This window comes from Nuphar pumila, chromosome 7 (genome assembly GCF_984573655.1).
Source record: "Nuphar pumila chromosome 7, dmNupPumi1.hap1.1, whole genome shotgun sequence".
NCBI lineage: Eukaryota > Viridiplantae > Streptophyta > Magnoliopsida > Nymphaeales > Nymphaeaceae > Nuphar > Nuphar pumila.
The window spans coordinates 117,326,012-117,352,534 of NC_143255.1; the positions used below are offsets into that span (position 1 = coordinate 117,326,012).

The 26,523-nt window shown below is 38.0% G+C and overlaps 2 protein-coding genes across 2 annotated transcripts in view; both read right to left on the minus strand.

Moving 5' to 3' along the window:
* Window positions 1-641: 641 nt before the first annotated feature.
* On the minus strand, window positions 642-22,233 carry LOC149833112 (translocase of chloroplast 34, chloroplastic-like). The gene is made up of 8 exons (XM_090014918.1): window positions 22,153-22,233; window positions 21,702-21,852; window positions 21,457-21,564; window positions 21,190-21,314; window positions 20,772-21,036; window positions 1,322-1,390; window positions 1,056-1,217; window positions 642-972 (listed from the first exon to the last, which is right to left on the minus strand). The coding sequence occupies exons 2-8, from the start codon at window positions 21,798-21,800 to the stop codon at window positions 862-864; spliced, it is 939 nt and encodes a 312-aa protein (XP_089871044.1). The 5' UTR covers window positions 21,801-21,852; window positions 22,153-22,233; the 3' UTR covers window positions 642-861.
* Window positions 22,234-24,803: 2,570 nt separating this feature from the next.
* Window positions 24,804-26,523, minus strand: part of LOC149833113 (tumor necrosis factor receptor family protein) — a 43,705-nt gene continuing 41,985 nt past the window's right edge. Inside the window, exon 2 of the mRNA XM_090012720.1 lies at window positions 24,804-25,299. Within this exon, the coding sequence (XP_089868846.1) occupies window positions 25,072-25,299 (228 nt within the window). The 3' untranslated portion in view covers window positions 24,804-25,071. The remainder of the gene's footprint in view (window positions 25,300-26,523) is intronic.

A 26,523-nucleotide genomic window follows, 5' to 3' on the forward strand; every position in this document is an offset into this window, starting at 1 on the left:
CCTATAGTACATACGCAGCAAATCAGATTTTTAGGTCAGACCGACAGTCACCATTGACCACAAAATAAACTATCACCGCATGAATGATTCAATAACTGACATTACACAATTCCACATGTTTTCTACCAAATAAATGAATAATCCAACCAGCTAGACACGCTCAGTGGCTCATTAGAGGGGCTGCGGTGAGAACAATAATAATTTCATAAGCGCTGTATTCTCAGTTCTCTGATTGTTTTCACCCCATTCTGGTCAATGTGAGGCAGGAAATTCTCAGATCACAGATCGAGGAAGTGCTGCACATTCATGATAGAAACTTTACTGTTGCATATGAATAATCTTCTAGACAACATGGTGAAATTGCATATGAACCTCACCAAACACGTATCAATAACTCACTGCTTGAGTGGTAAGCCAAATTCATGAGCTAAATCAAGCAGGCTTGTAAGCATAGAGTTCTCTGGTCATATGAAGAAGATGCCACATTCTTTTCCAAATATACCTCTTTAAGAAGGGAGAAAACATTACTTCACAGACAACTGTAGCGTCTTGGAATGGGGCTTTACTCCAGTTTTTTTTCTCATAATTTCCCTCCAATTACTACCCTGGCATGCTAGCTGACATTGAAGTTCTTTCTCTCATTGGCCCAAAACAGAACAATATAATTTTCATTCTTCAAATTTCAGTAAAACAAAAAGATAATCTACTCACTCAACATTCAAAAAATTCACCTGCCTGAGCAACTATGCAATGATCTCACAAGCACAAAATCATGAAAAAGAGGAGACCAGATAGAAAGAGACTAAATCTAGAGGCATCATATGAGATGTCTTCACAAAAATAGATTTAAAAGGTGAAGCATCAATAGCGGCGATCAGCCAACCCCATGTCCCGAAGCTCCCAGAGAGGCCGATTCTCCTGACTGATATCATCCTTGATAGCTCGACGAATCGGTTTAATCACAAAGAAATACTGAAGTTTCCAAAACAAGTGAATCAATTAACCATAGATCCATCAAAATGCACCACTAGATTTGCATACAAACAAAAGTATACCTGAAGTGCGAGGATAATAGGTATCCAGAGCTTTCCCCTCTCATTTGGATTGGGGCCTTCAATCAGTTTTCTGTCAACTAGAATTGATTTACTTCCATTTGAGATGACATCAGTAAATTTTTCAACCAAGCTTGGAAGCCAGACAGTACCATTGGGAAGAACCTGTATATACACAGCTGCTTAACTAAGGAAAGCAGGCTACAGATAAAAAGGGAAAAAAGAAAAGGAAAGGAGAGAAGAAAATGGGGAGCCATAGAAAAAAATACCTTTTCACCAAAGTCATTTGTCTCACATCTTCCACTATTCTCAACCAGAACAACTGGAATTGGGTTACTCTACAAAAGGAAATTTGATGAATATGCAATGAATTTATTAGAAAACCACTTGCACACTATAAATTGATATGTACTTCACCACCGCCTGCTGCACATATATTTTCGACTTACCATATAAATGAGCAGAAAATAAATATTAACTATAGTTGAAATAGACATTTAAGTCCAACAATTGAAAATTTTCTCAGCAAAAATAGGACTGATAGCTCTTGAAGTTATCTCTCAGGTCATCCTATGGAAATAACATTCCATGTGCTATTTAATTAGTTTCTTCTTTGTATTTCTGCACTGCATCAGGTGGATCTTTGCAATTTTTAGCTAAACCTCCAGGATCAATCTACTATGCTCCACTATCTCAAGCATTCCATGGATTTCTCTTCGATGACCAAACCCATAACTCCCAGCATCACCTATCCATGGGGATGATGCGAATAGCAACTTCACAGTAAAAGAGGGTAACAAAGGCATATTTCTTACTTTCCTTTCCCCAACATAATCATAAGCCATGGATATACAGTTTGTTGACCAGATATTTTGGTTAAATAATCTGAATGAAACGGTAGCAAAGCAGCAAACCTCAAAGACCAACTTTTTTATGCTAAAAGGATCTCTGATGACTGGTATATCAAATAAGCAACTACTAAATCACAAAAATATAATGGATCATATTCCTGTAGCCTTTTAGAAAGGAGCACACCTCCTAACTCAGCAGAAAGAGTCCCAGCTCTTGAGGGAAAATTTGGAAGCTTCCACACACACACACAGGCAGCTGGACCAACCTCAAGAGTGACATCAACAATTAATGAATACAGGAAGGTAAAAGAAAAAGCTTGCTATAGCCACATGACCAAACTATATGTGACCGAAAAGTTCTTGTTTTGACACCTTACTGCCACACATGTTTTATTTTTTTAAGGATACATTTTATTGAGAAAACCAGCTCATTTTGCTTGTTTTTAACTCTGTTCATCAATATATTCACTCACATTTTTGTTCTCTTCCATTTTGCTCTTACCTTTGTGCTTTTGCATTTCTAAGATACTTGATTTTAAACTCATTAAAAACAAAAGATTGATCTCAGGTCATAAAAACAGTACTTCAAGCAGCTTCTTCTATATGTGGCTTCTTCCCAAAAGGATCGAAGCAGGTGATTTGGCCTATTAAAAATGCCAACCAACAAATCCATGACTGGGATGCACTATCAATGAAACAAGAGGCAACAGCAGCTTTGATGACCGAGCTCGACCTAAAGGAGCCGAGTTTGAGCTGGCTTGTTTACAAAAAATCATTGTTTCAAAACTGGAATCAATTGGATTTGAACTCTAGACTTACTGACCCAAGTTTAAGCTGACTCATCCTATTGCCGCTTTGACTATTTATTTTTCATATTACCTTGTATGATATAAAATATATCTAGAATATATTTATTACTACTTAATGAGCCTATTGTGAAATACACCTCAAAATACGTACCCTACACAATGTCCAGACAAGAGAGAAGAGGAAACCAGGAAAACAGGAAAGTCATCTTACCCCAGCCTAGGGTGACGTCCCATCTTATATATAATAATAACAGTCATGACGAATTACAAGAGTACCCTTTGGTAATAAGAAGAAAGTACAAAAGATACATACATGTTGGATCTGGATATGGATCCAACCCATCACATGTTATAGTCTTAACATGCCCCCCTCAAACTGAGCATGGTTAAGAACCATGGACAGTTTGGATTTCAAGTGCCAATGATGATGTATAGTGAGTGCCTTGGTAAACAGATCAGCCACCTGGTCCTCTCCTCTAATGAACATCGGCTAGACTTCTTTGGCTTCTACCTTTTCTCTGACAAAATATTGGTCTATTTCTACATGTTTCAATTTACCATGTTGAACCGGATCTGTAGAGATGGTCACTGCACTCCGGTTGTCACAATACAATAACGAGCTGGATATACGATGATGCAAACTGAATAACGTTTGTTTAATCCATGCAACCTACGCAGTGATAGTTGCCATAGCTCGATATTCACCTTCTGTACTTGAACGGGCCACAGTTTTTTGCTTCTTGCTAGCCCAAGACACTAGGTGTGAACCCAAACCAAGCCATCTGAAAGAGTACCTTTAATGTAGCGGAGAATTTGTTTCACTGCATCCATATGTTTTATCTGAGGCTTATAAATAAAGTGTGAAAACTGATTCACGGAAAAGGCCAAGTCTGGATGAGTAAAAGGCTCTAATGATGCTGTGATATTTTTCTGGCACAGAAAAATCATCATCAACAAGGGCATTAACTAACTGAGAATGCATAGACATGGGAGTATGCACGGGTTTGCACTGTAGCATCCCACTACGTTGGAAAATATATCGGGCATACTTGTGCTGCGAGAGGATCTGGTCCACTTGCACTCCAAGAAAGAACCTAAGAGGTCCCAAATCCTTCATGTGAAACTAGCCATGAAGAATGGATTTCAACATTAATAGTAATAATTATATCGTCCACATACATCAGGACAATAGTAAGATCAAATTTATCATGATACACGAACAGAGAATAATCACGGTGACTTCACTCAAACCCAAGAGATCGAACTACAGTGATGAATGTATCGAACCGGGCTCATGAAGCTGCTTAAGACCATATATAGCCTTTTCAATTTAAGTACAGTGGACCGAGAATCTCGGTCAGGATATCCTGGTGGATGTTCCACGTACACCTCTTCATACAAATCTTCATAGAGAAAAGTGTTTTTAATGTTCAATTGAAATAATTTCTATCTATTGGAGACAGCAAGAGATAAAAAATCTGAATTGTTCCCATCCGAACAACCAAGTTGAATGTTTCATCAAAATCCAGCCCATGTTCCTGAGTATAACCCTTCACTACTAACCTGGCTTTGAAGCAATTAATGATGCCATCAGATTTACGTTTAATCTTGTACACCCAGTAGCATCCAACTACATTCTTATCAACAGGTCTGGGAACCACTTCCCATGTGTTGCAATCTCATCAAACATAGCTTCTATCCAACGTGAATGTTAGAAGGCTTCAGCAAAAGACCTCGGTTCTTGGGCATCATCTAATGCAGCGGCATAAACCTCAAAATCCAAAGAAAAGGGCTCATAACTGACCCATCTGTCAGACGGGTGTCTAAATTTGTTGAACACACGAGTAGAGGATTCGTGTGACTAATCAAGATTATCACTGGTGGACTGAACTAGTGCCTGAATTGTACCACGATTAGATCCTTGATTAACTGGAGTTCCAGCGCTGCTGGAATGATGTGTGGGCTGATCAGCAGATGCTGATGTTAGTTGGGCCACCGATTCTCCATGCATAGCAGCAGTCCCCTTGCGCATGACAGGTGGTATCTCTTTCCTGCAACTGTATACGTGCTTAAAATGCTGGAAAGATGGCTGAACATTGTCAGTTAGAGGCAGACTTGCTGGCCTTTGTAATTCAGGTGCAGCAATGAACATGTTGTGTCTTTTGTGTGGATGGCCATAAAGACTGTAACAAAGTGCTCTTAGAGGGGTAGAGCACATTTCCACACACATTTTCATGGAAGACAACATGATGTGAAACAAGGATTTTATTGGCAGCATGATCAAAGCACCTGTATCCCATATATTTATCATAATATACAATGAATTGACACATGGTAGCCCTGGGAGATAGCTTGTCTCTCAACGTAGCATTAATATGGACAAAACACTGGCATCCATAGGCCCGCAATAAAGAGTAATCAAGATGTATTTCATATAGCAAAAAGTAGGAAGAATCTCCTCCAAGATTGGATAGAGGCATCCTATTTATCAAGTAGACTGTGGAATGAAACGCCTCTGACCACAAACCAGCCTTAAGATTTGCATCATACATCATAGCCAGGGTTGTTTCCACAATATGAAGGTGCTTGCATTCAGCAACTCCATTTTGTTGATAGGTCCTAAGACAACTCAACTCACATTGAATTTCATTATTGTGTAAAAACTGTGTGAATCTATGTCACAGGGATTCGGCTAGCAGGGTGCCGCACCCGCGTCGACGCGACTCGACGCGGGTGCGGTCAACCCAACCCTGGGTGCATTGACTGCACCCATGGTCATTTCGGTCCATTTTTTTGGATTTAAAAAAAAAATTGCCCTATGAAATGGGCTGCGGAATTTTAAAAAAAAAATCTTGGGGGGAGGGGGGGTGCTGACAGCGCAGCGGGACCCGCGCCGGGGGAACCCCCGGACCCCCCTTTTATATATATATATATATATATATATATATATATATATATATATATATATATATATATATATTAACATTTTTGCCCCTGCCGCACCCCTGCACCCGGGTTTTTGGAAGTGTCGAATCCCTGCACCCATGTGACATAGGTGTGAATTGATTTGAGATGTATTCACCACCACCATCACTTCGTAGGGCTAAGATTTTCCGAGAAAATTGAGTTTCGACATAAGACTTGAATCTACGAAAAGTAGGAAGAACTTGGTCCTTGGTTTTAAGAAAAATATTCAGGCAAAACGAGTGAAATCATCCACAAAAATAACATAGTATTTGAATTTGGAGAATGATATAGCTAGAGAAGGACCCCAAACATTAGAATGGATGAGTTCAAATGAAAAAAAAAGCTCCTTTATTATATCTAGAAAAAGGGAGTTCATGACTCTTACAAGTGTGGCAACTAACACAAGAAGAAGAAGAGTTTCTTCTTTTAAAATATCAAGAAAGCTAAAATTGCAATAGTCTAATCTATGATGCCAAACATCAACTTCTTTATGAGCTTCTGGACTAGATGACACAAACAATGAATGACACACTAGTGGTGAAGAAGACTCTTGGGCTTCATTCAGGACATATAGATTTTTGCATCTTCTTCCCTTGGAGAGTGTCTGATTCGTGTGAATTCCCTTTATAGAAACAGAAGATGAAGAAAAGAGAAACAAAAATTAATATCACAAATAAGTTGGGAAACAGAAATGAGATTTTTCCAAATGTTAGGAACAAAAAATGAATTGGACAAGTAAAGGAGACTTCTACTGGTAGGAATGATTGTTGTGCCTACATGAGTGATATGATGGTGTTTTTCATCTCCCGTAATCACACGTTCATTACCACGATATAGCATAGCATGAGAGTTAATATGAATCTCCTGTAACGTGATGTGCTGCCCCCGAATCCATAAACCAGCCTTGAGAGGGAATAGTCGTATAATGCCCTGACATGGGGTGTATTCCTGATGGAGATGGAGAGTGAATGTTCACAGCCCAAGGATGGCCAAGAGGATTATAATTTTGTTGAAGGTTAAGTTGCCCAAGCCCTGTGCTAAGGGCTTCCAAATCGTGGGAATCGAAGGAGAGTACATATTGATAGGAGCCTGCATAAAGTTTGTGGAAACACGTGGAGAAGCAGCCGAAGGTGGAGCAACAGCTGCTAATGCCCGAAAATGCAGAGGTATAGGAACTGTAGGTTGGCGATAGGTCGGGACATACCGCCAATAGCAATTGAATAGGTGTGACCCTTTTTTTACACATTTGACATATCATAGTTGCTTGATTAGAAGAAGGTGTGGGTAAGATACTTGTTCAATGACAAACAAAGTTTTGATGATCACGCCCTCTTCCTCGAAAAGAGTTAAAATTTTGAGAATAATTAAAATTTTGGCCAGCAACCATGACCTCATGATTCACTTCATCTTTTTATAAGCTGGAAGATATACCAAGCATAGCTTCATGCTCCAATAACATGGTTCTCAGCTTATCAAAAGGTGGAAGTGGTGCAGTGCTAGTATATACAGTGATAAACATATTATACTTCGATCCAAGCCCTCTAACTGTCTTTGTACAGACATCTTTATCTGACAACGGAGATCCTATGGCAGCAAGTTGATCCACAAGAGCCTTGATCTTATTGAGATATCCCACAACATGAGAATATCACCTTTTTAGATCAGCAAACTCTGTTTTCAACTGATATACCTTGGGAGTGAAAATCTCTTTGTACCACTGGTGCAAAATATCCATAGTTCTTTTGCTGGGATCCAAGATGGGATATGCAGAACTTCACAAGAAAGAGTGGTTGTAATAAATGCTACAGCCGACTGATCATTCTTTCGCCACACTATGAAATTTGGATTTTGGACCATGGTTGTAGTTTTCAAGGCCTTCTCTATACTTTCATCCTGAAATTGATTTAGAAAAAAATTTCAAAGGCACAAGGATTGACCCATCAAGGTGCCCCATTAAATCATGGTTGCAAATAAAGGAAATAAGTTGTTTCTTCCAGGTGATGAAATTGGAAGAATCGAAGTTCTCAGAGACTAAATGGTTGAGAAAGGAAGCATTAATGGTGGCCATAAGGAATGAGCAAAAGAAGAAACAAAGAATATGACTGAAGGGAGGATAAAATTGATATGAATAAACCCAATACCTGTTCCAAATGACTAATCAAAAATACTGGATGAATCTGAACATGAACAATCTGCACTGCTCCAACCAAACTAAGCACTAGGGAGCTCGCCTGAGCGCAAGCGTATATTAGCCCACTAGAACCAAGTTCGGTTTTTTTTAGGGCGGACTGAGATAAGATGCAGAAAATCAAAAATCACATATAGGAGAGCAAATCAGTACACGATCTAATAGTTAGAGCAAATATTATTCTTTTTTTTAAGGAATAAGATTATCACCAAATCTGAGCTGACGTGATGAGATCTGGGTTGACAGTAGATAAGATCTAACGGATGTGTGTGTGTGTGTGTGAAAAACATGGGCATACATGTAAAGAACAAAAATAAAACAGAAGGAAAAAAAAGGGAAAAAAGGAAGAAGAAAATGAAGCAAAAAAGAAGAGGGTGGAGGGACGAGAGAGGAAGAAGAAAAAAAGAAGGAAATTTCAAAAGAGAAAAAAGAAGGAAAAAAGGAAAAAGAGGGGGAAAAGGAAGAAAAAGACAAAGAACAAGAAGAAGAGGAGAGGAAAAGAAAAGGTGGAGGAGCAAAAAGAGGAGGAAGAAGAAAAGCAGAAGGTAAAAAGGAAAATGAAAAGAAGAAAAAAAATAAAGAACAATGCTGATAATAGAGCTTGCTTATGGAACAATGAATTTCTTTGACAAATACTTTTGAATTTCTATGTACAATTTTGCATAGATGGAACTTTAGTGGGCCGCATAGATGGGTGGAAATGGGATGGCTGGAAGAGAGGACCAGCCAATTTGGCAATTGAGTCGCATGATAATAGATTTTGGTTTTACAAAAGCATGTGAGGTGACCAGTTCCCTTTTTCTTTTTTTGCTTATTAGATTCAAATTATAAAGATGCAAAACCGTGCAATTAGATTCTTCATCATTGATCAACCTGAAAAAGCAAAAAAGAGGGAATGTAGCATTTCCACATATTCTATGCATCAAAAAGTTGTTAGAACCATGCTATCCCAGTAATTGCATGCATGAGATAAGATAACCAGCTGCACAGGAGCCTTTGCCATTAACATTAAGAATCTTGTTAAGCGACAATAAGAGGAAGTCATTGCTATTATGTCTATTTTTGCATTGATTAATACATGAAATACTGTAGGGTGCACATTCACAACTGCCGTGTAAGCCTGGTGAGGTGTTGTCTGCTAGCTATCAGGTGACATCTGTAGGTGTAAGGGTGGTCAAGGTAGTCAAACACTTTATATGGTTTTCCATGTGAAGCTTAAATGATCATCACCATGAGCAATAGCAAAGAAACTTTTCTGTATGAACTCTTCCTATGCAAAAGATGTTGGTGGCACATTTACCCCTAAGGGTTGATCCAGCTGTTCACCATTGATAACTGGAGCCAATATCTATCTTTACAAGAACACGAGCAGCATTAGGTAAGCAGGAGGTTCAGAGGATCTAGTTGTCGCCATGACCTGGATGGCACCTAGATAGGACATAAGCTGATTCTTGATATGTTTTATGCAATTAACTATGGATGGAAGTTAGAGATGATCCCTAAAGCCTGTGATATTGCGAAGTATGAAGTGTGAAGTCATCCTCAGCATCCACAGCAAAAGCCATGTCCATTGTCTCCATAGCTTAATCAAGCCAAATTGCTGAATTTAAAGCCCTTCGGATGGTCTTGGGGCAGGTAGATATGCAAGAACGAGGTGAGTGGCTTATGGCTTGGCTTGTGCTCTCATAAAGCTCTTGTTTGAACCTCACACGTTTGTAGGTAGAATTGCACATGGAAGCATATTAATCTGTCATGTCTAATTGTAAACTTGATCATACATGTATAATTGTATGAATACGCATATGCATGTATACCTAAGTGTAGATTTTTTATATGCTAATATATTTGCGTAAGAGCATGCACATGAATGCATACTTGCATTATTAAGCTGAATATGCATGTAAAACAGCATAGAGTCTCACGTATGCATGCATGACTGACAGATGAGATTGTATGCACTTGCAGCCTGTAAATGAATGGGCATACGCGTGCAGAAATCAAGGGCAGCCTTGTGGGCCAGTTTAAAAAAAAATCTGGTAGTGACAGGATTTTTTTGGGGTCACGGTCTGGCCAACAGGCCAGCCGAGTTTGGCTCGGCTGGCCGGGTCTGGCAAGGCCTGCCGAGCCACAAGGATCAGGTTCAAAAAAATAATAATAATAAAGAACACACACACACACACACACATATATATATATAGTATTATATTCTTGTGAGCCCAATCTGAAAGTCAAGGTTCTTTGTTTATAAAACAATTCAGAATTTCATTACGTGTATGCATTATGAGTTTTATACGTGCTGAGGGTGGAGTTTTCATGTACTTCGACGTGGTATGATATGCTAAAACTATGCGTCATTACCACTTGCACTTAAGAGCATGTTTACACATGGTATTGATTTGTTTTTTGGCGTGTGTAAACATCCAAATGTTCATATGCTCTAATTGAGACAAAACATATTTGAAAGTACGAATGTGGATGGTTACATAGTATGCATGTTAAAATTTTCAGATTTCGTTACGTACATGTATGAGAATTTTAATACATGTTGTGAATGAAAACTTTCACGTGCTTTGAATTGATGTGACAGGCTTAAGTATTATATTATATGGAATTTTGTTCAAGTGCATGTGCATACATGAAATTGATGTGTGTTTGGCATGTACACGAATGCATGAATGTTCACTTGTTCAAATTAAGTTAATTCATAAATGAAAGCATGTTTGTAGAATGGTCACATGAAAGCACATGCACATGAATAGTGAACACATGCATATGGATGTTGTATTTCATGCACATTGTTAAGTTGGCATAGATGAATGTGCATTGAAAGCACGTTGACATCATTGCATATATGGCATGTTATGATTTTTGCTTATGGTGCATCGGTAATCAAAATGAATCATCATAGGCCTGGTGGGCCTTGAGCTTTGGTTTGCTCTTGCTTTCCTTGTTTTAATGCATCGCAGAGATCACATTAATATTGTTTCACTGTATTGCATTGTTCTATGTTTTTCTGCAAGCGGTGGTCCCGTGATTGTTCTCGTAGGGAAATATGTGAGCTTGTACCTTTATTTGCATGTTGAATTGCAAATTAAAGAATTGATTATTAATAAACAAATAAATATAAAAAAATAGTGTAATATACGTTCTGAGATCTTCCGCCGTTAGAATGAGAATCTTAGAGTTTCGATTTTGGGGAACCACGAGGATACAAAAACTCTGTGTGCATTATTGATTACCCCTGAACCCGATATTGAGGTTCTTTCTCTTAGCCACGATTTTAGGGAGAATCTGTCATTTTACCTAGGGGTGGTGTGTAGACACACTTGTTGTTTTGGTATACCAAAAAAGTGACACTATTTGATATGGAGGTCCTTAGTGTCCCGACATTAGATGTGGAGGTCTAATGTTCCGAAGGTGATTCGGTCGAGGGCTAAGTTTGAAACCCAGTAATAAAATACAACTTGTGTGTTAAGTTACCCTGGGAACCCTACTTGACCTCGAGAAATTTTATTCATTTGGTGTATCCACGGGCAACGATAATAAAAAGATGAACTTAGATTGTGTGCATTCTAATAGGGGCATGTATATAATAAGAGAACTTGATCAAAGATAATAAAGTATCCATGCATGTGCACAGACATCATGTATTTTCCTGTTATGCATTAGATCATGCATACTTGCTTTTCTACTTGCCCTGTATGATTGAATGCATGATATTATATCATGTTGCATGCTGAATATTCTAAATGTTTGTCTGAACTATGATCTTATTGCAATAGTATTCCTCTAAATTATTGCATGAATTCTTATTTGTATTCTTTATGCTTACTTATTTCATTAGAAGGATTCATACACAGAATTTCTCGAATTTCTGACACCCCTACTTTGGTGTTTTTCACAACCTCAGGGGATCAGTGAAGTGACTCGCTTCTGAGAGAGCTACGAGTGTTACACGTTTGTTAGACAGCTTCACAGATGGACAGTGTGGCTCTGCTTTTCTTTCATTTTCGTTAGATTTAATTGTTATGCACTCTTATTTTTCTTATGCAATTGTCTCGAGACTATTCTTACTTATTTAATAAAATTTGGCTTGTTATGGTGTGGATGATAAATATAAGATCCATGGTGGTTTGTTTGGTTATCCAATTGTGAGTGGAACTGTAAAGGCCCCAGGTTTCTGAAAATATTTTCGCAATGGTTTTAAAAAAAAATGCATTTTTAAGGGGTATGAGTTGGGGTCATTACACCCAAGGTGTTGACATCAGCACGCTCAGATGATGTTCAGAGTTTGGCTTGTTTAATGTAGGGATCTGGTAACTGTTGATTTTAGAAGTCATATGAATAAAAAATCGCAGAGATTGGAGCAGTATTCGATTTTCTGTGATTTTTTCAATATTTTCTATTTTTGGGTGCATGTTTAGTGCATATTTGATTATTTTTCTTGGTGTGAGTGCATCGGCAGTTGTTAGATTTGCACATGAGATGGTTTCTTGTCATTTTTGTGTTAACTTTCGTTTGGTTGTGGTCTTTGGCCTTAAAAACCAGATTTAGCAGAGTTATAAGGGGATTTTGGGCACTCTATTGCTAGCCATAAAGCATGTTTGAGATAGTTGATGTGTATTGATTGCTATTTCAGCTATATATGGGCATGATATGGTAGTGTGTAACTTTGGATACCTATTTTGTGCTGTTTGTGGATGTAGAAGGTGTTCATACACTACTTTGTGTACCAATAGGCTACTCTTATGAGTATTTTGGTGAAGTTATCACTACAGTATTGTCATGATTTATGTTTGTAGTGAAACTTATTCAGTTTATATTGCATAGAATTTTGGCTGTGTTGAGCGTGTAGTTTGCAGCTTTGTCAATCTGTAGTTTGGAGGTTGTGATAGTATGGAGAAGGGAGACCCGATTCAACTTACTCTGGTGAAGTTAGATGGGACTAGCTATGGATTTTGGTCTGATTTTATGACAGCAGTCATTGATGGAAAGGGTTTGGGAGGGTACCTTGATGGTATCATTGTGAAGCCCAAAGAGGGAGACACTAATCATGATGCATTATTGAAAGAATGGAAAATGAATAATGTGATTAAAATTGTGGATTCTTGAGTTTGTGGAGTAGAAAATAGCAATGAATATTTAAAAATTTCAAAAATCCAAAGATGCATGGACCTATTTAAAGCAAGTTTACATGCAAGAAAACTGGGCAAGACAATATTAACATATGCAGGACCTGTGAGCGTTAAGGCAAGGAAACAAGTCAGTTCAAGACTTTCACTTTGAAATGCAGCAATTGTGGGATTCTCTTGCCTTGATTGAAAGTGGTAAGTGTGAAAAACGCAAAGACAGAAAGGCATGTATGGAGGTAAAATATCAATCAAAGGAAACTGTTAGGTTGATTGAACTCCTCATGGGGCTTCGCCCTGAATATGATAATGTGAGGAGTGCCATTATTCATAGGAAATTTCTGCTTCCAATAACTCAAGATTCCTCTGAGCTCATTGCAGAAGAGACCGAAATGAGGTTTCTTTAGTCTTACCCAGTTAGAGATACTGTTATGGTGGCTGCCAAGCAGGCTGGTAGCTATGGTGGAGCACCTAAGTTTGATATGAGTGGAGTTAGGTGTCATTAGTGCAAGGAGTTGAGCCACATGAAAAAGGCTTGTCCAGCTTTAAGAAAGAAGAATGTAAGAATGGGAGACAAGGCATTTGTATCTAGTGGAGTAAGCAGTGAGAAGAGCTCTGTTAAGGAAGAAGAGAACGTGTTTGCAATTATGTCTTCTACTTTAGATCTGCAGCCATTTGTTCACTTCAGGCTAATTCAGTTGCAGCAGCAGCTTATTTCCTTGTCCACTTCCTCAATTGTGTCTCCTTTAGGTACCTCTGGTTGTTCCTTTGCAAGTATTACTAGTATCAGATCAGGTTGGTTAATAGATTCAGAAGATTCATGCCACATGGCTAGTAATGAGTCTATACCATAGTCACAGATATCGTCGATATTTTGAAAATATCATGATATTAAAGCTGTAAAAAGGGAAAACAATATTAAATGTAAAATATCATGATATTTTCAAAATATCAGATATTTATATATAGCGCTATAATATCGTGATATTATCACTATCGCAACCCAACAACAGTTACTTTTTCAAAACTGTTAGTATAGGGGTATTTGGGGATTTTTGAAAAAAAAAGGGATACATATGTCATTATTGATTTTTTAACAGGTTAGTTTTGGTATAAAATTTATATTTTTTTGGTTTAGGGTTTACCTTTTAAGTACCGTAAGGGGGTCTTTTGACCTTGACCCCCGATAATCTCAACACTATAGGCTGCAACAACAGGGAAAGAAAGAAGGAAGAGAAAGAGGAAGGAAAGGAAGAAAAGGAAAGGAGGAGGAAAGGCAAAGGGCATTGTCGGTGACTCGGTGGCTGCCCTGCGATAGGGGAAGAAAGAAATAAGAAAGAGAAGAAGGAAAGGAAGAAAAGAAAGAAAGAAAGGAAGGAAGGAAAGAAAGAAAGAGGAAGGGAAAGGCGGGTTGTCGATGGCTGCCCAACAACAGAGGAAGAAAGAGGAAAGGAAGGAAGAGAAGGGAAGGAAGAAAAAAATGAGGAACGGAAAGGGGGGTTTTGTCGGCAGCTGCCCTGCGATAGGAGAAGAAAAAAGGAAAGAGGAAGGAGGGTTGTTGGTAGCTGCGCTACGACAGGAGAATAAAGGAAGAGAAGAAGGGAAGGAAGAAAAGAAGGAAAGAAAGAGGAAGGGAAAGAATAAAAGAAGGGAAGGGAAAATGCCTAGAGAAAAAGACTTTTTTGCAGCATGGAGAAAACCTAGAAGGTGGAAAAGTATTATGTAAATATTGCAAAATAGAATTTTCAGGAGGAATCGCTCGGTTTAAGTACCATTTGGCTGGAATCAGCAAAAAAATATGTGAAAGCATGTAAAGGAGTTCCAGAGTTTGTAAAAAATATGGCAATTGCAGCATGTCAAGAGGTGGAGAAACCAGCCAAGAGAAGTAAGTTCGTGTCTTACATGGATGCAGCAAGTGGACAAGGCAGCACTTCATCATTGGGTACGATTTCTAGCAAGCCTCTTTCTTCTTCATTAGGGGGCATTCAAAAAACAATGCCTGGACTGTGGGAAAAATAAGAAAAGGAACATATTGAGTCTTCTTTTTTATGTTCTTGTTATGAACAATCTGCATTTTAATTTGTTAATCTCTAGAGTTCAAAAATTTGCTTATTGAAATTGGTTATCATGGCTCTGATTAGGTTCCACCAAGTAATGAGACTGCAAAACAAAAATGTTGGGTGAGCCAAAACAAAAAGTTTTCAAATATGTAGAAAATGTTAAATCTTCTTGGTCTACTAGTGGGTGCACTATTATGTCAAATATTTGGAAGGATATCATTAGAAACAAGTCCTACATCAACCTACTAGTCAATTCTCCAAGTGGTACAGTTTTCATGAGGTCGGATGTCGCATAAGGAAAAATCAAGGATACGCATTTTATTGTTGATTTTATAACTCTTACTATAAAAGAGATTGGCCCTCAAAATGTCGTCCAAATTGTGACTGATAATGGGAGCAATTACAGAAAAGCAGGTGTATTCTCGAATATAAGTTTCCCAACATATTCAAAACATCATGTGTTGCACATGAGATTGATTTGATGTTGGAATTGTCCCATGTATCTGGTATTATGGCTAATGCCAGGATGATTGTAAAGTTCATCTACAATAAGCAACTTTTTAGACATAATGAAGACCCATACTAAGGGAAGAGAATTGCAAAGGCCTGGTGTCAAAAGATTTGCTTCTCATTTTATATGCTTGCAATCAGTCTTGAGACAAGAAGAAAGCCTTAGATTTATGGTTGCCTCATCTGAATGGAGAAAGATGTTACCAAGGAAGATAAATGGAGAGGAGTGATATACACAATTCAAGGGGAAGATTTTGGGAAAATTGGAGCGACATCATTATGGTTGTAGAGCCATTAGTTAGAGTTTTAAGAATGGCAGATGGACTTCACCCGTATCGTTAAAGGTAATTTTTCGATGAGGGTATTTCTCATACAGATTTTCAAAAGTTGATAAATCTCGAGAATATCTCGTGAGCTTAAAAAATTGAAAAAAAATATAAATAACAACAAAAAAATAAAAAGTTTTGTATTATTTTTCTTTCAAAAATATAACGAAACATGTTTTAAAGGTTCAAGAGATAGAAAAGTTTAATGCAAGTACAATTAATATTGATAAGATGAATTTTGAGGAAGTAGATGTAGAAGGTGGAGCAGTCTATGAAAGTGAAGATGAAGATGATACACGAAGATGATCAAACGATTGAGCTGGCTCAGACTCGGACTTTTATGATGATGATAATTTAATAATGCTTGATCTTATCTCTCTTTTTTCATTTTATGTTGAAGATTATGATGATGTTAAGACTTAAAAACCTTGCAAGATAATATAAATTTGGACTTTAGAAGTCTAATTTTTACTATTTAGTCTAGTGCAATGCTTAAGATCAATAATTTCATGCATATTTAGGTTGTTTGTCATGTTTTTTATGTCATATTATGGCTCCTTTGCTTTACATCCATTTTTTCTCATTTTTTTCTTATTTTTCATTTTTTTTGTTTTATTTTTCAAATTCTGAGATTTTCTCGAGATTTATTGAGAAACCTATAATATCCCAATATTATACCTCGCCGAGATATAGCAATACTGATATTTGTGACTATAGTATGTACTAACCAACTACAAGCCATGCTGTGGTGCCTTTCGCACTGCAAATGGCACTCTAATGAATGTTTTTAAAGTAGGTTCAGTTACTCTTGATTCCAATCCTAGTGAAAAATTGAATATGTCTGGGGTCTTTTTGGTTTCATCCCTTGCTATGAATTTGATTTCAGTTGGCTAAATTACTCATTACAATTGTGATGTTGTCGTTACTCCTTACCATTGCTTTGTGCAGGATCGGTCATCAGAGAGGAAGATTGGGATTGGGCATAGGCGAGGCCACCTGTATTTCCTTGACCAGTTGGATCAGAAGTCTGAGGAAGTTGTCAGACATGATGTGGGTGATGCACTTTTGAAGTCATCGGTTTTCTAGCATCAACGTTTGGGGCATGTGTCTAGTTCTAGGTTGCAGTATATGTTGTCCTCGAATATTTTAGGGAGTAGTTGTACATACAGTGTTTCTGATGAAGTCAAGTATTGTGAGAGTTGTAGGTTATCTAAGGATCATAATCTTCCATTTAGCCTTAGAGTAGTTGAATCTAGTTGTCTCTTTGAGATTGTTCATTCTGATGTTTGGGGTCTATCATCAATGTTGTCTAAAGATGGATTCATGTATTTTGTGACAATCATTAATGATTTTACTAGATATACATGGATATATTTTTATGAAATCTCAGAGTGAATTGTTTGATATCTTTAAATCATTTTGTGTATATGTTGAAACTCAAATTGCAGTTAAGGTGAAGACCCTGAGATCAAATTCAAGGGGAGAATATGTGAGCCTAAATATGTGTGAATTCCTATTGGAGAAGGGTATGGTACATCAAAGGTCATGTCACTATACTCCAGAATAGAATGTTGTGGCATTAAGAAAAAATGAACACATTCTTGAAACCACTAGAGCCTTATTGTTCAAACTTGTCATGCCTAAGGAGTTCTGGGTGGAAGCACTGGGAGTTGTTATACATTTGATAAATCAGATGCATCTAAAGTCATTGGAAGAGTTTCTCCATATAAGAATTTGACTGGTAAGGAACCTGATTATGACTTGTTGAGAGTCTTTGGTAGTACCTGATTGGTTCTCCTTCTACCTCATCAAAGAGATAAGTTGTCCCTCAAAACTGTTAAGTTTTGTTTCATTAGATATCTTAAAGGGCAGAAAGGTTATAAATGCTATGATCATGTTGGGAAGAAAGTTTGGACTTCTAATTCTAAGCATGTAGAATTTCTAGAGCACATGCCATATTATAAGAATAATCATCAAATTGAGGACCAAGAGTCTACCTTTTTTCCTTCTTAGTGCCTTACTCAGGATTCAGAGAAAGATAAGGATAAAGAGTGGATTACTTACAGCAGGAGACCATTAGGTATTCATTCTCGGTCATTCCTTTAGCAACATGATCAGGAAGATGAATCTTTGCCAAAGCCAAGTTCCAATATTCCCCAAACCGATCTTATCGATCATGCACTTGAACTTTCTTACATTCCTCAAGTGTGTAGAAGTTCTCGACCTTCCATTCCACTAACTCGTTTTGTTTCCTATGATTCTTTTTTTGCTACTAACCAAGTTTTTCTAGTCATAATTAAGTCTTATGATGAACCAAAATCTTCTGTTGAAGTTGTGTTAGAGACTGAGTCGTAGAGAGGGCTATGTCTAAAGAATTGAGAGGCATTGGAGAGAATGAAAGCCTAGGAGCTAATCAAGTTGCCAGAAGGAAAGAATATGGTCGGGTGCAAATGGGTGTATAAGATCAAAACTAGGGTTGATGGATCGATTGAAAGATATAAGCCTCGGCTTGTAGCTAGGGGTACAGTCAGCAATATTGAATAGTTTTTTTTGACACCTTTGCTTCAGTTGCATATATGACTACTATCATGACTTTGTTAGTAGTGATAGATGTCAGAAGGTGGGATTTGTGACAATTGTCTTTCTGAATGGTGACTTGGAAGAGGAGGTGTACATGGAGTTGCCTTAAGGAATGGTAGACAAAGAGGGTAGAGTGTATAAGCTAAAGAGAGCTTTGTATGGTTTGAAATAAACTCCAAGAGCTTGGTTTGACAAATTTAGTACTGCAATTGTGAAGTTGGAGTTCATGCAAAGTTTTTATAATCTTGCCTTTCAAAAAAAGAAGTTTTTATGATCATGCACTATTTGCTTCATATTTGTTGCATCCTCCAAGCAGTGCATTGTATACTTTTGTTGTATGTGGATGATATGATAATTGTGAAAAATGACATGGTTATGATCGAAAATGTGAAATCTAAGTTGGCAAAAAACGTTAAAATGAAAGATTTGGGCAAACTAAAGTATTTCTTGGGGCTAAAAGTTACATACTCTCAAAGAGGCTGCCTGTTGACTCAGCACAAGTATGCAGCGGATTTGATTAGCAAAGCAAGGCTAGCTGGAGACAAGAAACATGTGGATACTTCCATGGAAGCCAACTGTAAGCTAAGACGTTCAGATGGAGAGCTTCTTGATGACCCTATTGTGTATACGCAGTTGATAGGGAGTTTAATTTACTTGACCATCTCGAGGTCGGATATCACTTTTGTTATGAATGTTGTGAATCAGTTCATGAGTGCTCCCCGATCTTCTCACTTAGCAGTTGTGTTGAGAATTATCAAATACATCAAAAGCACCCATGACCTATGCGTTGTTCCTTTTTGTGTCCTCTACATTGGAGTTAAAAGCATATTGTGATGTAGACTTTGGAGGAGTGTCTCAGGACCGGCATTCTACCATTGGGTTCTGTACATTCTTGAAAAACTCTTTGATATCGTGGAAGAGCAAAAGGTAATAGAGAGTTGCTTTGTCCACAACAAAAGTAGAGTATCATGCGATGACCTAGGTTACAACAGAAATTATATGGCTGAGATGGTTATTATACGATATGGGTGTCATCTATGTCACAGGGATTCGGCCAAACAGGTGCCGCACCCGCGTCGACGTGACGTGGGTGCGGCACCCAGTGCGTTCAACCCGACCCTGGGTGTGGTCAACGCACCCAGGGTCATTTTGGTCCATTTTTGGATTTCTTTTTTTTTTTTTAATTTTGCCCTATGAAATGGGCTGCGGAATTTAAAAAAAAAAATCTTGGGGGGGGGGGGGGGGGGAGGGGGCGGCGGCCCCCCTGGACCCCCGCTGACCACGCCGGGGGGAACCCCCGGACATATATATATATATATATTATTTTTTATTATTTTTTTGCCGCACCCCCGCACCCAAGGTTTTTTAAAGTGCCGCACCCCCACACCCATGTGACATAGGGTGTCATTGTTGAAGGTGCCACTACTTTGTATTGCGACAATCAAAGTGCTATTTAGATAGCTAAAAATCTAGAGTTTTGTGATAGAACTAAGCACATTAAGATAGATTGTCACATCACTTGAAGGGTGTACTTGGAAGGGATTATATAATTATCATACATTGGGACTGCTGGTCAGATAGTGGATCGTTTTACCAAGAGTTTACCCTTAAAGATATTTCAACCATTTCTTTTCAAACTTGGAATGTTTGTGTTCTCATCATCCCAAGTTTGATGGGGAGTGTTAAAGAACGTCATATTACATGTATATGTGCTACCATCATAGCATTAGGGGCCTTAGTCAACTATTTTTGTCCTCTTGTGTAGCAAAAGGCGATCGACCCCTTTATATTGTATACTCTCATTCTTTTGAAGCAATGAAGCCCTAACTTTTGAGTACTCTATTTCTTCTTCTTCTTCCTCTTCTCTAGTGCTTGAGTTCCCATTGTTCAATAGATGAAAAGGCATTCAAGGCAACCCAAAAACAAACTAGAGAACCAAAAACTATCTAATTGCAATGATAAATAATGTTTCTTTTGTCCATATAGAATATAAGGATTTAGTCATGAACAGTGCCATTTTGTGATTTAGCTGTTCATGCAGATGTTGGTTCAAGGTCATTCTGGTTATTTGATTCAATAAGTAGGCCGACAAAACTGTGGAGTAAGTGCAAAGTGATGACCTGAGCACTTTTGAGTGGAAACAAAGTCCTGTGTTTTTGACCAATTTCCAAAGCATTTATATGAAGAAAGAGTCCGTACAAAGAATGAAAATAATATGATATAGAAGAGGCACTTCCACATTAGAGAATGCTGATAACTTAGTTGAATGAAAACATGGTATTGATAGAAATGCGGTCACCTGGAAATCTTGTTTTCTTATTCGAGCTCCCAACCGGACAATTCTTAGAATTGCCTCTGACCTCTTTGACAGAAACTCATCATAATTTAATCCATCCGGTGGTGAGAGTTGCGCATGTGTGAGAACAACTAAACCTCGCCGCCATAAATCAATCCCGAAGGTCTGTGTGATAGCTTTCACAACCTGCCTGTCCAGGTTATCCACCCTGTAGCAATCTAACCGGTCCACATACAGTAGAACATCAATAGTCTTGTTCAAAAGAAACCTGATATTCCAATAATAAACATAAATGAAGCATCCAAACAACCAGTAAACAAACTATGAAAGGTAAAATCATAAAGTCATAGTTTGTAAATGAGCAATAGAAGGTTCTTAGACATAATTTAGAATGCATTCACATATGTAACCAAAATTTCACCGTTTTATGATATCCAGAGCTTGTTCATTAACATAACCCCCTTCTATAAGCCCCGGAGTGTCAATGATGTTCAATGTAAATCCCGCTCTTGTGCGAGAACACATGATCGGTCGCAATGCTTCCGTCTGCTCCATAAAAAACAAAATAAAATAAAATAAATAAAAAATCAGGCATAGGAAAAGAAAATACAAACAAGGTTGCTTAAAATTGTGACACCAAAAGCCTAATAACACCAAACAAAACTAGTCTCGCATTGCAACTTCGAACCTGGAAAGCACTGACTGTAGCAACTCTCTCGCCTAATATAGAATTAACAGTAGAAGATTTACCCACACCACCCTTTCCCATCACAAGAATGGTCAGCGTGCTCACATTCTGAAAGCAAATTTCAAGAACCCAAGTGAACCAAACTGCAGAAGCTACATAATGGTTGTCGTAACAAACATAGAATCGAGACGATAAAAGGGTAAAATCTCAGTTGGGTTATATCAAATTGTAGGAAAAAAACCCACCTCTTGCTTCAACTTTCCCAACAATCCGAGTAATTTTTCCTGAGTTGCAGTTGGGAAGTGGTGAATACCCGTCCACTCGCGAACTAACTGAGACGCCATTGAGCACGAGAAGGGGGAAAAAGGACTCCCCAAAGATGGTACCAACCTACAACTAGTCATGGAAGCAGCCATAAGTATTACAAACAAGGAGAAAAAATCACGCCCGAGTTAAACAATTCAGAACCAACTAAAATTCACGCCGGAGGTAGACAATGCAAAACTGACTATGTACTTAATCAAGTCTGATAAATAAAAAATCAACCCACTTCTCAAAATTCCAAAACGACACAGCTTCACGCCTAAACATCAACAAAACCCTTAAAATCATTAGCCTCCTTTTCTTACCTTGCTATGAACCAGAGAGAGAGAGGGTTTGCATGCACTAGAAGAAGAGGGTTTTCGTCTTTCTTACCAGGTATTCGGCGAGCTTCAGGATTCGAAAGAGAGAGAAAGCCTTATCAGTTTTATCACAATTTCTTTCTTTTCCTTTTTTTCCTTTTTTTCCTTTTTTCCTTTTTCCCTTTTTTCTTTTGTTTTTTCTCACTCAAGACGTCAAAGAGAAGGAAGCAAATGATTCGGGTAAGTTCTGATATTGATAAACTAAATCCAACTTAATCGCATCTAGCTAAATTGGACCGTGATTTGGGCTCGCACTTGCTTCTGGAGGTCCCATATGTGTGTATATATAAATGTGTAGGTGCAATATCACTTTAGAACAGAACGAACTCACGCTAAGCGGTCCATCACACGCGCGATGGATGCTCAGCGCAAGTTTGCATCAAATAACACCTTTAGCGCGACAAAAAAAATCGCCGTTAAAAGTGTTTATGCAGAAATAATGATGCTGAGCGGTGCAAGCTCGTTTTGGTCAAAAGTGATTATGCACCTACGCACTATTCACCCTCTCTCTCTCTCTTTATATATATATATATATATATATATATATATGTATGTGTGTGTCAACGGTTCGGATGTAACCTCACATCCAACCCGACACTGAATCAGATTAGTCAGATTCAGTAGCCAAATTCAGATCTGACTAAAAAACAGATTTGTGTTCGGTATTGAGTTTTGCATTGAAACCCAATTAAAAGCCAAATCCGACTAAAACCCAGACCCAAGTAGGTGTAAAAATTGGGTTTTAAGCTACTCGGATTCGGATTTGGTTTTAACTTTTTCCGTCTGAATCCGATTAAGTAAGATCCAACCTCTCTCTCTCTCTCTCTCTCTCTCTCTCTCTCTCTATATATATATATATATATATATATATATATATATATATATATATATATATATATAATTTATTTATTTATATATGATTGATTGTCTACGCTTATACATAGAAGGTGTTTGATTACGCTGATAACAGCGTCCATGGGTCGCTACTGTTTGTGCCCCCACAGATCTGACGCAAACATCGGACGTGTGGAATGCCTAGAACACAGTGTTCAGCGGGACACTTTTTATATGAGGTGTCCCACGATGTTCTACCCCTTCCCCTAGAGAAGTGGTATCCTGATACTTGGGACAAAAATCAAAAAACTAAAAACAAAAAATAAGAAAAAAGTAGAACACCTGAGACAAAAACTCAACTTGTCTAGAATACCTCTGCGCCCAGCCAAACAAGACTGTTTTACAAAGTTCCGTCTGTGCAATCAAACACCCATTAAGCCCACCATAAGTGGTAAACCAGAAGGAGACAGGCTCGAGTTGTTCAGTCTTGGCCTGTTTATGTTCAGACCCAGCTCAAGCTTGGACTCATGGTGGCCCGAGTCTATCACATTATTTATGATATTAATAATATAAACATATACGTATATACAGGATATATATTTGCTACAGCCAACTGTACCTACAATCCAATTGAGATCTCATGATACAGGATATATATGTTCAGTATGGTTGATTTAGTAGAATACCTGTATACAAGTCAGATTATAACGAGCCAAAAGTCGGTTTCTTCTGAAAATAAATAAATATCACATCTAGGGCCCTATTTGGATCTGTTTTTATTTATTGTTTACTTGAATAAATTAAATCACATTTTATAAAGAAGAATGTTGCTTTCATCTGACCAGGACCAGGCTTAGGCCCAGCCCTTCCAACTGAATGGGCCGGTTTGACCAGGCCGTCACCCTGATTAGCTGGCCTGGCGCGGCCCCTTGCCCAGCCCTATATGAGTGGGTCTTGATGTAGGTACAACTGGATCATAACTCGTATATAAACTTCCAATTAATATGGATCGAAAAATAGCTGTATGAATCCAAGATCACCCAAAATGTCACCTTCCACTCTCTCACGCGACAAATATGAGCTGGGTACTTATGGTCGGGAGCTAATGAATGAAATTAAGGGACCTGAATCGAATTTTAGAAAAGACAAAAAATTGGGAAAAATATTTACAAGCATTAACTTATGCGGTATTGGTGCCCAGAAGGGATCGACTGATCTGATATGGCGACTTGTGAATGTTACCGAGCGGACGGTATGTCACAAGTTCGAAACTCACGGGTGTGCGTCCCTTCGTCCGAGATAAAAGTTGAGTGTACACCATGGTGGGCAAAGGAAACTTGGGGATTAGGGTTTTATACCAATAAACTCAGTAAACGAGACGGTTTATATCCAATTATCAAAAAAATATATATATTGTAACGTTAGTATTAACTATTAAGTAGCCACCATTTAAATTTGATGAACATGGTGAAGGAATAAAAAACATGGAGGGCTGATTTGGTATAATCGAGTGTATAGCTGAGCCCATATACTCTAGCTGTTTCTGGCAATGGTATTGTAAAAAACCGTGCTGTTTTTCAAGCGAGCCGAACTTGACCAGCCCAGGCTCTAGACCGACATGCCTTTAAAAAAATGATTTTTTTTCGAAAGGCAAAAAAAAAATGATTTTAGGCAAGCATGTCTTGCAAGATAAATTGTAAATGTAGGCACCTGAACGTAATTATTGATATGTTAGGCAGTTTTCTTGTAAACAGATGAAAGGTTAGGTGACCTTTCTACTCAATAAAATGAAGGGTTGGTTGAGAAACAAACAAAAGGAAACAGATAATCTGCAATTAGTCAAAGATTTATTGTTGATGAAACAAGATACCAATCAGCAAGATTAGCTGAGGAAAGTCGGACCAAGATACCTCTACACAAGGATCACAATATCAGTCGAGTAGCAAAAATTCCTTTCCAGTTTAAAAGTACAGGGTATGCATCCCATCACATGAGATCTCAAATACAATAGAGCAATTTCAAATCAGATGCAATGCACCAGTAATGGTCAACGTCTACTTCCAACATACACCAACCCAATTACGGAAAGAACCAACACTCACTTGGTTTGCTTTTTCTTTTTCAAGGCAGGCTTTGCAACTACAGGCTCCACGGCTGGCATATTTATGGGAGGATTAGCTGGAGGTGCTTCAGGCAGCGTAGAGTGGAGAAATTTCTTACTGGAACCTACATGAGTGCAGAACAGTTTCAGCATCTTCCTTCCCCTCATCCATTTTAACATTATCTTCATATGTGTCTTGCTGTTCAAACCACTAATACCAGCATCCTGTGACAAAATTAGTTACAAGAAAGAAAAGTGTTAAAAAACAAAAAAGGGAATCATGAAGGGTAAAGAAAATTAACAAAAAAGGGAATCATGAAGGGCAAAGAAGATTATCAAAACAAGGAATCATGAAGGGTAAAGAAGATTAAGAGGTTTCAAAATGACAATTAATCTTCATGCTGCTTGCATACCCTTTATAACACTCACCCAAAAAAATATAAAAAGAAAAAGATGAGCAAGAGGATTTTGTTTCAAAAGCAACCAATTAATAATCATACTTTCTGGATGCACTTATTACAACCTTCAGTTCAGATAGCAGCTTAATCTTTTATGGAGATTGAGCACTTAGTTGGTTCAGCCTGTAAAACTAAGCACCTGCTCCAAGAATCCACTAGTCTTGACCATTAACAACCATCCTTTATACCAAGGTTGCCAAGCGAGAAGCGGAAGCGAGAAGCGAGGCATTTTGAAATTTATAGGAGGCGGGAAGCGAAGTATCAATTTGAAAGAGAAATATAAATAAAAAATGAAGCAATATGGTAACTAAATAGGAATCGAACAAGAAGCAAATAAAACCTAAAATAAAATTGATTATTCTTATATTTCATGATTTTTTAGTAAAAGAGTTAAATTTTTGCTAAAATCTAACAATGATGGTTACCAATTTAGAGAAAGTACATGGGATGTGAGTGAAAGCATGAGAGAAAATACATGAAAAGAAACTTGATAAAAGCATATAGGAAACATATACCATGTGTGTGAGAAGCATAAAAGAAGCATGGGGGAATCGAGATTTCCATGAAGTTTCGGAAGCGAGGAGTATCGCGCTTCCGAAGTGAGTTTCCGGGAAGCGCGCTTCCCACCTACCTAAGAAGCTTCTGGTAACTCTGCTTTATACCACATTCAGTCTGCTCATGCAATTGAGTTAAACAGACCAAGCAAATCATATAAGTAGTTCCTGGATACAATAAAAGAGACAAAAAGGATCTAGCAATCAAGTTGAAACACATTCTGCTTGCATTTGGAATAACAATATCATTCGCTAGCTAACCCCTTTTTCAAAATGACAGCCAAATGAACAATATTATCCTTGTGTGGTATATTATCCTGAATAAGAGGTAATTTGTGTCCAACTAATTTCATTTAGGACTGGATCATCTAAAAAGTTTAGTTCCACAACTACCGTACTGAATTTTTTCCCCTTGTGACTGACTCCAACTCGATGTG